The sequence below is a fragment of the Lactuca serriola genome, chromosome 3 (genome assembly GCF_051521515.1).
Source record: "Lactuca serriola cultivar US96UC23 chromosome 3, Lser_US96UC23_V15, whole genome shotgun sequence".
Lineage (NCBI taxonomy): Eukaryota > Viridiplantae > Streptophyta > Magnoliopsida > Asterales > Asteraceae > Lactuca > Lactuca serriola.
The window spans coordinates 185,422,488-185,435,069 of NC_136410.1; the positions used below are offsets into that span (position 1 = coordinate 185,422,488).

At 31.2% G+C, this 12,582-nt stretch overlaps 1 protein-coding gene across 2 annotated transcripts; it reads left to right on the forward strand.

The window, feature by feature from the left end:
* Positions 1–6,080: 6,080 nt before the first annotated feature.
* LOC145093436 (uncharacterized) lies at positions 6,081–9,910 on the forward strand. Of its 2 annotated transcripts, XM_079031562.1 has the most exons (9): positions 6,081–6,291; positions 6,499–6,834; positions 6,960–6,993; positions 7,374–7,553; positions 7,668–7,757; positions 8,414–8,479; positions 8,586–8,677; positions 8,760–8,807; positions 9,627–9,910. In XM_079031562.1, the coding sequence occupies exons 2-9, from the start codon at positions 6,500–6,502 to the stop codon at positions 9,742–9,744; spliced, it is 963 nt and encodes a 320-aa protein (XP_078887688.1). In that variant the 5' UTR covers positions 6,081–6,291; position 6,499; the 3' UTR covers positions 9,745–9,910. The 2 variants fall into 2 exon arrangements, with proteins under 2 accessions (XP_078887688.1, XP_078887689.1); XM_079031563.1 differs by having other exon boundaries at positions 6,081–6,834.
* The last annotated feature ends 2,672 nt before the right edge of the window (positions 9,911–12,582 follow it).

Genomic DNA, 12,582 nt, shown 5'->3' on the forward strand with positions numbered 1-12,582 from the left:
ACTTTCTTTTCCATGTCGTGGGGCTCGATATCTCAGTTTTCCTCTTGATTGTTTAACATGTTATTCTACCAAATAACATCACATAATTTCTCATACCATAATACTCAGCTTTCGGTTAAATTCACACAACATATAACACAATATATATATATATATATATATATATATATATACACACACACACACACTACAATCATAATTGTTGTTCTAATCACGATTTACAAAAACTAGTATTACACTAATTAATCCATAAGTCCTTGAAAGGTGTCAAACAATCACAATTCGCCATGTAGCCACTTTTAGAACCTTCATCATTGAGATACATTGCACGAGCATCAGCCACACACATGATGGAGGTAGCATCTTGAGCCAAGATAGATCATCAGGAATGACCATGGCGCATCATGATGAAGCATCCTCCATCATGATGATGCACCCTCTGCCAAAGTGGTACCATGCCATTTAGAGCATCCACATTGAACATCTTCCATTTCTAAGAATCCTTGGACAATCTTGAGCATCCTAGTGTACCTCACAAGATAAGTGGAGCATCAAAGGACAACATGGTGCATTAACAACACATGTGGCGCATCAAGCTACCGAATGGTGCATCCTGATGCTCAAGTAGCACATCATGATCAATAGTGACACATCCATGCTTCAACAACACATCAGCAACACATCAATACTTCAAAGCACACCAAGGAACACTAGAGTGACGCAACTTGTACTAAGGTGTCACATACATAACATAAGTGGTGCACCTTGTTCCTAAGATGGTGCATCCGACTCCCAAGTGGTGCATCTTGTCTATAGATGACATATCCTCTTCCACAATGATGCATCTACCTTCCAAAGTGGTGCACCAAGCAACGAGATGGCGTACCACGCATGAAGATGGCACATATTTTCTATAGGTGGCGTACTTTCCTGCAAAAGGGTGCATCCTTGTGTCATGGTTCATCAAGGATGCTTCATTCCCTTCGTAGGTGCTCCATTCCCATTTTGAGTGTTCTATTCCTTCTTAAGTGCTCTATTCCCTTCTTAGGTGCTCCATTCCCTCCGAGTGCTCTATTGCAACCAAATGCCCCATGAGAATGCTCTAAATGATTAAGTCACATTTAACAGGATTAAACTGGGTCTTTATCAAAAAAACGATTTTCATTAGAACCTGAACTCATGGTGAATCCCAACAAATGAACCCTCTCGATAAAGCTTAATCTTTTTGTATTAAATGATGATATTGTTTCCTTAATGCCTAATGACTTTGGGCCAATTCTAGAGCTTTTTAGGGTTATTAGACTTCTCTGTGAGATAGACATGGCATTCTTGTGAGAGTGATTGAACTCAAATACTAGCAAGCAACTATAATATTTCGATTAGACCTATGTGTGAACTATGTATGAGAGCTATTTTGGTCTCTTGCTTTTTGTGGCTTTCAGACCTATAAGAACAAGGGTGCATCCCAATGTAAGTTAGCTACCCGAACTCCTATATGGTTGAATCTATAACTATTATAGTGCAATGGTCAATCTATTGGCGACTATTGGTTTCGGTGATGTTTATATCCCACCGCATTGCTTATAATGGTGATAATGAATCCGCAACTCTGAAATTTTTACCATTAGAACCACTATTGGGACGAAAATCATGAGTAGATTTTTAATAATTCTTCCCTTTCTTCCCTCTCACAAGTTTGGGCCAGCCTACTTTGCTAACAATATTTTAAAAAGGAGTTACTAACAAGGAAATCATGGGTTCTATCACAAACATATACTAACCTATCGTTCTATAATAATAATAATAATAAATAAATAAATAATAATTCTTCCCTCTCATTAGTGTTAACATGTATCAGCAAAGTTGTAAGGTGCGTAAGGATTTGTTAGCATTACTAATATTTATCCGTTAAATTTTATTTTATTCTAATAAATTGGCCGAAATACCAACTTGTGATTTAGGATATCTATTTTTGTATATTAGTTAGAAACGTACAAATAAATATGTGTCGGTGTTTGCCAAAGGTAACAATATTGAAAACGTGGATACCTCTTAAAGGTCTTGTCGAATATATGAAAAGTCATTTTCCACAAAATAAAATAAAATGAAAAGTATACAAAAACACGAAAAAACACTACAATACGAGATAATAAAAAAGAAACACGTGTTATGTTCACTTATTATACAGTTTAGGAAACAAAGTTATGTAATTGTAAAACATAAATACTTTAGGAGTGGGGTCTTGGTCTAACTCTAACACATCAATATGTAGGAGGAAATCAATATAAATTATAGATGCCCTGTTGAGGTTCAAGATGTCGATACCAATACTACCATTATACCATGATACTATAAGAACTTTGTGCTCAATTTTAATTTTTTTAATCACCTTGGAATGGATTTTACCAAAAATGCAGGCGAAAATGTTCATGTTTTCTTTAAGTAATTTCTTGGGAGGAGGGAGTCGTACCCTCCTAACCCACCAAACTCACTGTCACATCAATTTTTGCCTCTTCTTTTTCTTCATCTTTTCCAACCCACAACACACGGAAATTCTATCTTTTTGAACCCATTCAATCCACTCAATTAAAAAAAAAATACAAAACAACTAAGATACAAGTTTTAAAACACATGGTACAAGAGAAAATAAGAAAGAAAAAATAGAGAGATGATGAAGTGGGTTAGTGAAACCAATCAACCCAGTCGTTGAAGTGTGAATGTTACCGCCGATAACTCTATTTTAAATTAAGATTTTACATTTGATTGTTTTGTATTTTTTTTAATTGAGTGGGTTGAATGAGTTCAAAAAGATAGGGTTTCCGTGTGTTGTGGGGTCGGAAAGATAAAGAAAAATAAAAAATAAAAAATGATGTGACAGTGGGTTTAGTGGGTTGGGAGTGAGTGACTCCCTCCTCCCTTATTCGAGGCAAAAAAAGAAATGATATATCAGATCATCAATAATAGTTTTGTTTATATTATCATATATAATGATTGCTTAATTTCCTCTAATAAAGAAAAGGTTTTTTGCCACTTGTCAATCTCTCGTGATTTTTTATACTTGTCATTTTGTGGTATTTTTAACTAGATTTTATCAACTTGTCAAATTCTGATTTGTTTTAATTTTTAAATTAAAGTCATATATATATATATATATATATATATATATATATATATATATATATAGATCCGGTAAGAAATTTTTTTTGGTACGAAGATAAGAAGTTTTTTTTTCTACATATTTTTTTGACGAACTAAGGAAATGAATCACTAGATGATTCATTTGTAAGATGATTCACAAGAAAAAATTCACTTTTGTGACAATTTTAGTGAATAACAACAAAATCATTGTATAAATGAATCATCGAGATGTTTTTTTGAGAATTTTTTCTTGTGAATCATCTTACAAATGAATCATCTAATAATTCATTTTGTTTGTTCGTGAAAAAAATATGTAGAAAAAAAATTTCTTACCTTCCTACCAAAAATTTCATTCTTATTTGATCTTGACTCTATATATATATATATATATATATATATATATATATATATATATATATATATAAGGTATTAAATATAATATATATGAAATTAAATTGCAATGAATATATTTCTTTTTTTCTTATTTTAAAGTTTTATATAAAAAATAGTTACTACTTACATTTTAATGTTTAATTTTTTTTAAACTAGCTCGTATAATATACGGGTCTCACACCTCCTATAAATATAAAGTATAGAATACGATTGTTATATAACTAGTATTTTACCCGCCGCGCGTTGCGGCGATAGTAATGAATTTAAGAACTAAAAGTTTGTCGCTATTTATTGAAAGTCAATGAAAATGTTGTTTCTATTTTTATTTCGTTTGAGTATATGCGTTTTCGAATACTACATACACCATATTATGTAGGAAAAGTTATATACATTCGTACATTCAAAAATGTTGAAAGTCGAAGAAAAATTTTCATTTTGTTCGAGTATACACATCTTCCGATACTGCATGCACCACATTATGTAGAAAAAGTTATGTACAGTCATACATTCAAAAATTTAGTTATAGTTTCGAGGGTACCAACAATTCTAGGATGTAGTTAAACACGAAAGTTTAAACAATGAGGGGATGAAAGTGACATTGTAGAAAATTCAAAGTTAAAAGGTAAAAAACGACGATTAAAAAAACAAATGGTGGAAAATAAAGGGGTGAAGTGATTTCTTAAAGACTTTAATGTTAAAAAGGTAAAAATGATGTTTTAAAAAGTAAAGAATGAGAAAACATCATTTTCAAAAGTAAAGAATGAGAAAAAACTTCTTACCTTCCTACCAAAAATTTCCTTCTTATTTGATCTTGACTCTCTCTCTCTTTCTCTCTCTATCTCTCTCTCTCTCTCTCTCTCTCTATATATATATATATATATATATATATATATATATATATATAAAGTATTAAATATAATATATATGAAATTAAATTGCAATGAATATATTTCTTTTTTTCTTATTTTAAAATTTTATATAAAAAATATTTACTACTTACATTTTAATGTTTAATTTTTTTTAAACTAGCTTGTATAATATACGGGTCTCACACCTCCTATAAATATAAAGTATAGAATACGATTGTTATATAACTAGTATTTTACCCGCCGCGCGTTGCGACGACAGTAATGAATTTAAGAACTAAAAGTTTGTCGCTATTTATTGAAAGTCAATGAAAATGTTGTTTCTATTTTTATTTCGTTTGAGTATATGCGTTTTCGAATACTACATACACCATATTATGTAGGAAAAGTTATATACATTCGTACGTTCAAAAATGTTGAAAGTAGACGAAAAATTTTCATTTTGTTCGAGTATACACATCTTCCGATACTACATGCTCCACATTATGTAGAAAAAGTTATGTACAGTCATACATTCAAAAATTTAGTTGTAGTTTCGAGGGTACCAACAATTCTAGGATGTAGTTAAACACGAAAGTTTAAACAATGAGGGGATGAAACATTATAGAAAATTCAAAGTTAAAAGGTAAAAAACGACGGTTAAAAAAACAAATGGTGGAAAATAAAGGGGTGAAGTGATTTCTTAAAGACTTTAATGTTAAAAAGGTAAAAATGATGTTTTAAAAAGTAAAGAATGAGAAAACATCATTTTCAAAAATAATGGTGAAAAATGTAGGTAGATAGATAGTTGAAGGTTGAATCAAATGGAAAATAATAAAATGGATGGGTGGAAAAGCAAAAATATGGGCCAATGAGTTTTTAGAATAGATGAAATTAAGCACTAAAACGTAAGCAAGGTAGACGAATTCGAATTTATATCGAAATGTACATAAAAGCAAAATAATTTGTTTAATTAATGAAGGAAAATTTTAAATTTACGTTGAAATGTTGACAACCTCGAATTTATAGCCGCACATACATAAAAACGTCACAAATTAGTTTTTTTTTTTTTTTTTTTTTTTTTTAGGTTAACGAATTTGATAAAATCCAAATCCAAATGGGTGAAACATAAAATTGAGGGGTGGTAATTGTAGAAAGATCAAATTATATATATTATGGGAGTAAACACAAAAGTTTAAAAATAAAGAAGATGAAAGTGATATTTTAGAAATTTCAAAGTTAAGGGGGTAAATGTTATATTATAAAAAGTAGAGGGGTGAAAAATATAATTTTACAAAGTAGAAGAATAGAAAATGTCTGTGATATAAAAAGTCAAATTATATATATTACGAAGATAAACACAAAAGTTTAGAAAATAAAATGGGTGAAAAAATATTATAAAAGTTTTAAAGATAAAAGGGTAAAATCGATATTTTATAAAGTATAAGGATGAAGATGCTATTTTGAAAAGTAAAAAGCTATTAACTAATCTAAAATATTTTAAAAAGGAGAAAAATTGAAAAGTGAAATAGTTAAGGGGGTTGAAAACCAAAGTTGAGGCCACCGACTTTGGTTTTTAATATAGATATAATTCATTTTCTCCTCATATTTGACTAATTGACTATTGAAAGGGAATCAAACCAAACACATTGATAAACGTGGTCAATTTATAAAAAAGGTTTCATGACTCATGAGAGGCCCATTCAGACACGGCATTTCTTTTCCCTCCGTCGGAAGATTCTGGTTGGGCGCCTATCGTTGTCGGAGAGAGAAGATGAAGAAAAAACTAACTTTTCTTTCAAATTTTTTATCACCTACTTATCATATTAACAAATAACAATCCCTTCATATTATGTTAACTTCTTGATCGATACAAAGCAAAAACAGCCCTCCATCTGTTGTTTTAATTCCTCCTGTAAGTTTCTCAAACTACTTTCACTTAATTTCATCTAAGTTTGTTTATCTACTGTTTCATTTTTGTATGCAATGCTGTTTATCTTCGATCATGTTCCATATTTCGTGTTTATAGTTTGAGTTCTTGTTTTTTTTTCAATCATCTGTTAAGTTTTTTTTCAATCATTTGTTCCATATTTCGTGTGTATCTTCATTTGTTTTTTTACAGGATGGAGCTTACTTTGACTAATGATACAACTAATCTGAGTTACTGGTTGACATGGAAGTTCTTACTGTGTGCAATATGGGTCTTTACTTCCATGGTTATAGCATCATATCTAATTTGGAAATATGAAGGTTCAACTAATACAGATAATTATAAAGAGGTGAAACAGCAAGAAAGGGTGTGGTTTAATTATGATTCTGAAGCATGGATGCCATGTATAAAGGGAATACATCCTGCATGGTTATTGACTTTCCGAATCATTTCCTTTTGTTTGCTTCTAGCTGCTGGAACCTCTGATGTTGCCATTCATGGGACTGATTTATTTTTCTATTATACTCAGTAAGCTCTTTTCTATCTTTCTTGATAACATTGGAATTAACTTTCTTCAAATAAAAAAAAATATATTATTCTTCTAGCAACCTTTGACCCATATAGATTATTGAGATTCTTCTGATTTTGTATAGGTGGACTTTGTCTTTGGTTACCTTTTATTTTGCGGTATGTACCTTTTCTTTATCCAATTTTTCATTTTTCTAATGCATTTATCAATGCAACAAAGTTACACTTGAAATTATATTCGTTGTATTTTTTTAGATCTAATGACTTATTTTTGCAACAAAGTTGCATATTTTTACCGATTCATGCAACGAATTGGATATCTAACCGGTTATACAAACATTTTTAGTTTTTTACCAAATAAATTGGTAAAGTTATGGTAAAATGTTGAATCATAGCTGTATAAATTCGGAAGAAATCCACGTTGTTGCGTATTTTGGTTAAACTGTATACCTTTGTTGCATAAATAAGTCACTAACCCTTGTTTTATTTATTGACTTGGATACACTTGTTCTTATATATGTCTTGAAGTTTGCTTGTAGTTTGGGTCAGTGCTCTCGGCTTATGGATGTTTGAGGCAACATAAAAGATATGATGTGGGTGAGGAGCAAGAACTTCTTTTGCCTCTCACCCATGAGGAGAATACAAAGAGTCAGCAAGGAAAAAGTCATTTTTTGCTGACTGCTTCATTTTGGGGCTACGTATTTCAAATCATGTTCCAGGTATATCAACCTTGACGACTTTATATTATACATAGTATACATTATACAGTACACAATACATAGTTCATAGTTCACAGATGATTTGCTTATAATTTACTTGTTTGTTACATCCAGATGATTGCTGGGGCAGTGATGCTGACAGATTCTGTTTATTGGATAGTGATGGCTCCATTCCTTACGGTCGTAGGTTATGAAATGGGTTTTGTGAGTCCTCACACTTTCTTGATATTACAATTTGCTCATACTTTGTTGACCGTTTTCTATTTTTTGAATTATTTCTAGTGTGACATACGTGATGAACTTTGATGACACTTTAACCGGTTAATTTTCAATTTGTTCCATTATTGTCAAATTTTCTAGGTTTTTATTCCATTGTTTAATAAAAAAAAGTTCTCAAAATTTAATCAAGTTTTATAAATGTTCTTCTGTTCTTTCTTGGATAGTAACCTCTTCATTCGTTTAAGAAGTTGAACTTTTCTTATTAGAAATTGACTTAATAAAAATATATCATACTTTTATAACTATAGAGTTATTATTTTAAATAAAGAATTTTTTTCATAATAGAATAAAATTTCACAATAATGGAACAATTTACTCCTTAATGACATTGTCCTATCAATGTTTCAACATTTTCAGAACAACGAACAAAATTGAAACTTATAAAGTTTCATAACAATGGAGCAAAAAATATAAAATTTAACAACAATGTAACAAACTAAAAGCTAAGGTGTTAAACCTCTTGAAAAAAAAAGTTTAAGGCACTTAGGTGTAACATTTCTAACACTTGGTCACTATTTAGTGATGTGGTACTTCTATATTTTGCCTCGTACACTTCAAAATTTTCTTCTTACTTATTACAGTTGACGGTTGTTGCACATTCACTTAATCTTGTTTTGCTCCTTGGGGACACAGCCTTGAATAGCTTGGTAACGTTTCGACTATAGTTTCTTATGTATTTTTTTTGTTAATTTTGGTGTTTAATAATAAATTTTCTTCTATAAACTATTAACTTGTTAAAAAAACATTTTTCAGGACTTCCCTTGGTTCCGAATTTCATACTTTCTATTATTGACTAGTTTCTACGTGCTTTTTGAGTGGATTCTTCATGCCTTTGTTGCAACTTGGTATTTTTTTCACCTTAACTTTTATATATTTCAAACTCGAATCTTTAGTGATTTAATTTAGTTGTAATTTCTTTCTTTTCAGGTGGTCATACCCATTTCTTGACTTATCAGTAGAATACGCTCCATTGTGGTATGTATTCTCAAACATATAATATAGCATTGTACTTTCAATTTTTTATTTTGTTATTAAGGTATTATACCCTAAAAATTCTACTCAATTGTAACAATGAAAATTGTTTTGTATTTGGATGACATTGCTACAATTGAGATGAGTTTTTGAAGCAAAATGTTGTAATAAAAATAAATTAAAGTAAAATGTTGTAATAAATAAATCAATGAAAGTAAGTTGCTATTTCTTGCATTAAACCCTTCATAAATGACAAATATATTAAATTTGGTTGTGGAAATTATCATTAAATGTAATAAGTAGCAATGTACTTTCATTGATTTGTTTATTATAGGATCATACTTTCATTTCTTCCTAGTACAACATTGTACTTTGAAAAACCTACTCAATTATAGCAACCTGATTCAAATACGAAGCAATTTTCACTACTATAACTGGGTAGTTTTTCAAAGTATAATGTCCTAATAAGAAAAAAATCGAAAGTAAAATTATGAAATTGAAAGAAATGAAAGTAGGATTCTATTATAACAAAATCAAGGAAATTGTGTTGTTATTTAACCCTTTTATAAGGCATAAATAACTAACATATTAAATATAATTGTTAATTTTGTTTATACAATATTCGACTTACATTTCTCCTATTACAGCATTGTATTTGAAAAATCTACCCAATTATAGCAATGTGATGCAAATACAAAACAACTTTCACTGCTATTTTAGACAATAATTACCTAATAAATCAACTTCAAAATAGAATGTTAAATATTGTATAATTTTTTAGTCCAATCTAATGCTGTAAAACATCTCATAAACATTATGCAGGTATTTGATCGTTGCATTATTGCATCTTCCATGCTACACCATCTTTTTGCTTGTTGTTAAACTTAAATATCACATATTGTCTCGACGGTTTCCTGATGCTTTTCAATCTTTGAGATGATTGTTTTATGTTGATGAGCATATTTTTTTGTATATGACTCTAGTATTCTTTTTCTATGAATCATACAAAAGAAAGCATTTTTTAAAACTTTTAATCCTCATGTAAATGAATGGTGAATTCTAGTTTTTGGTTCAAATGGCACAACTAATACAAGCTTGTGTGGGTTTCTTTTCATCTAAAGTCAGTTTGTTTACACATAATGTTATCTGTAATACCCTATTTTCTCCTTATAATATAAACGACCTTTCAGGTAAATAGACGTCTTTGATAGAATACTATTTAGGGTAAATAGTCTTGACGAAAGTCATAGTAATCACAAAACTGAGAGCATACGAAGAGAAAACGTTCGAATTTGACCTCATAAGAGGAAGTTATGATTTTGAGAAGTTTCAACGCATCACTATATGACATAGAAACCGAAATACAGATCGGTCGATTGTTAGGAAAAACAATCTAAACGAGAGTTGAAGATCTCGTCCATATGATTCTATCGATATAAAGACAGTCAAGAACAAAATTCACATGAGAGAGTTATGATTTTTAAACATGCTTTAACAGTCTAAGCATGTTAAAAATGTAGCCTTAAAAATAAAGTCAAAATTAGCCAACAGAGTTTAAATGGAAGTTATAGATCTCGTCAATAGCTACGCGTGGAGATAAACAAAATTTCGAAAACAGAGCTCGTATGAAGAAGATATTAAATTTACAAAATCCACATTTTGCACAAAGCGCGCGACACGCAGCTTCTAGAAGGTGCAATGAGGACCACATGGAATTTGACACGTGGCAGGCAGCGGATGGATCAGTGTTACCCTAGTGAGCGACGCGCACCTATAGTGCATAACATGCAAACGTACTATAAATAGATGTCTTTGGTTTCTTTCATTTCTTACCCTTTCCTCGCAATATTCTCTTCACTCCGAACTCTCTGGAGACCACCCACCCCTCGAGTCCAACCTTTTGGGTTTTTGGAGTGCTTTAGCGAATCTCTGAGGCAATGGGTCGGCTAAATAGAAGTGCTTGGTATCAAATCCCTACCTGCGATCTTTCCCGATTTTCACTAGGATCCATATAAGTTAAGCTACGTTTTTAGTGTAACTTATGTTTATATTCATAGTCGTTGTTATATATATATATATATATATATATATATATATATATATATATATATATATATATATATATATATTGATCTACTTACGGGGGAAGTATCTAGAATGGTCATGTTGGTTTGGTTGTTGGATTTCAGAAAGGCTATACGTTAAAATGATCATGTCTCCCGACCGTCTGGCTTGGCTGATCCTTATTTGATATAACACTCTGTATTCATTGGGATTAGTGAAATATCTAGTTTTCATTACCCAATCCTCATAGAAATTAATAGGTTAAAGTATTATATGTTAATACGTGTTTGACATGTTATCTGCCAGTTGAATCACCAGTAGAATCGTCCAGATAGATGTCAGTCTTCCAAGTAATTATCCAAGTGAGTTACCTCACTATATTGTGTACTACAATATATATTCATGTATGTTAGTATATAAGAACAAGTATGATTGGTTGGTAGAATTGTATCTTTGGGCCTAATGTTCGTATGCTTAAGTTAGTTAGAGGTGGTTGCAGTATGCTATTAGGTAATTAGATTAGTTTAGTTAGTTGCCTGTTTGTGGACTGTTTATTTGTTTGCTATATATGTGTTGATATGTTCAGTGGCGAATCTAGAACATGACACAACATGGTTCACTAATTAATTGAATCTGATAAAAAATAAAATAATCAATAATACTTGTTTCGAGTCGGATTGTAGACCGTAAAAAACCAAACCAAACTGTTTGACCGGTTAAATAGAAGCCTCTCAGGTCATCTATTAAAAAATTAAAAAAAAAAATCGATTGTAATTAAAAAGAAAGAACCCTTTTGGTTTAATGAAAAACTAGTTGAACCGAGAGGTTATACCAGTAAAAAATTCTTTTTTTTCCAACTTAAAACTAGGCTTAATATTGCTAAAAGACCTAACTGATTAAAAATTTGTAAACAAATGCTAAATTGGATGTTCATCACTTTTTGCTTAATTGTTAATGACTAAAACACCAAAATCATTTGCTTTATATACGATGTTATGTTGAGAATTATATTGTTGTTGAATGGATGTGGTACCTTGAAAAGGTAGGTCCTAAACTTATGTCAAGGTAGATCCCAAACTAATTACTATAGAAATTATAAATGCAATTGCAATTTTAAGTGGGTCATGTGACCCACCTTGGGTCTTAATAGCCCTACGCTTCTAGCAACACGTCACAACCTTAAAACTCCTCGAACAAAACCCCAAACTTCATAAAAGATCTAGCTAACGCCTTCACCGATGCTCTTGGGCTCTAAAGCACAACTCGAACCCCTTTCATCACACAACCTACCTTATCCATATCCAAAAAGGGCCTAAACATTTCTCCTTCAAAGCCTCAAAACCTTCTCATACCCGGATTACGACCCACGAGCCTTGAATCACAAAACGATCCGAAACAGGATGTTACATTAAGCCTAAGAAGAAAACGGGAATTCTTGAAGGTAGCAAGATCATACACGTGATCCAACTCAGCCAAACCTATATCTAGACCTCTAGACCGGTTTAATTTCTCAATCCAAAACAAGACTCTCCAGACGATCGGCATGGCTTGGACGTAATAAATTTGAGTGGCTTCAAAGAACTTGGAAATAATCTCGGGAAAAGGGGTATTTCAGACCCAAGCCAAGGGGATATCCAGGAAAGCAGACCCACGATGAGGAAGCAAAATCAGGTTGGTGTTTCAGATCAAAGGGTTTGAAGACAACTTCGTTAGA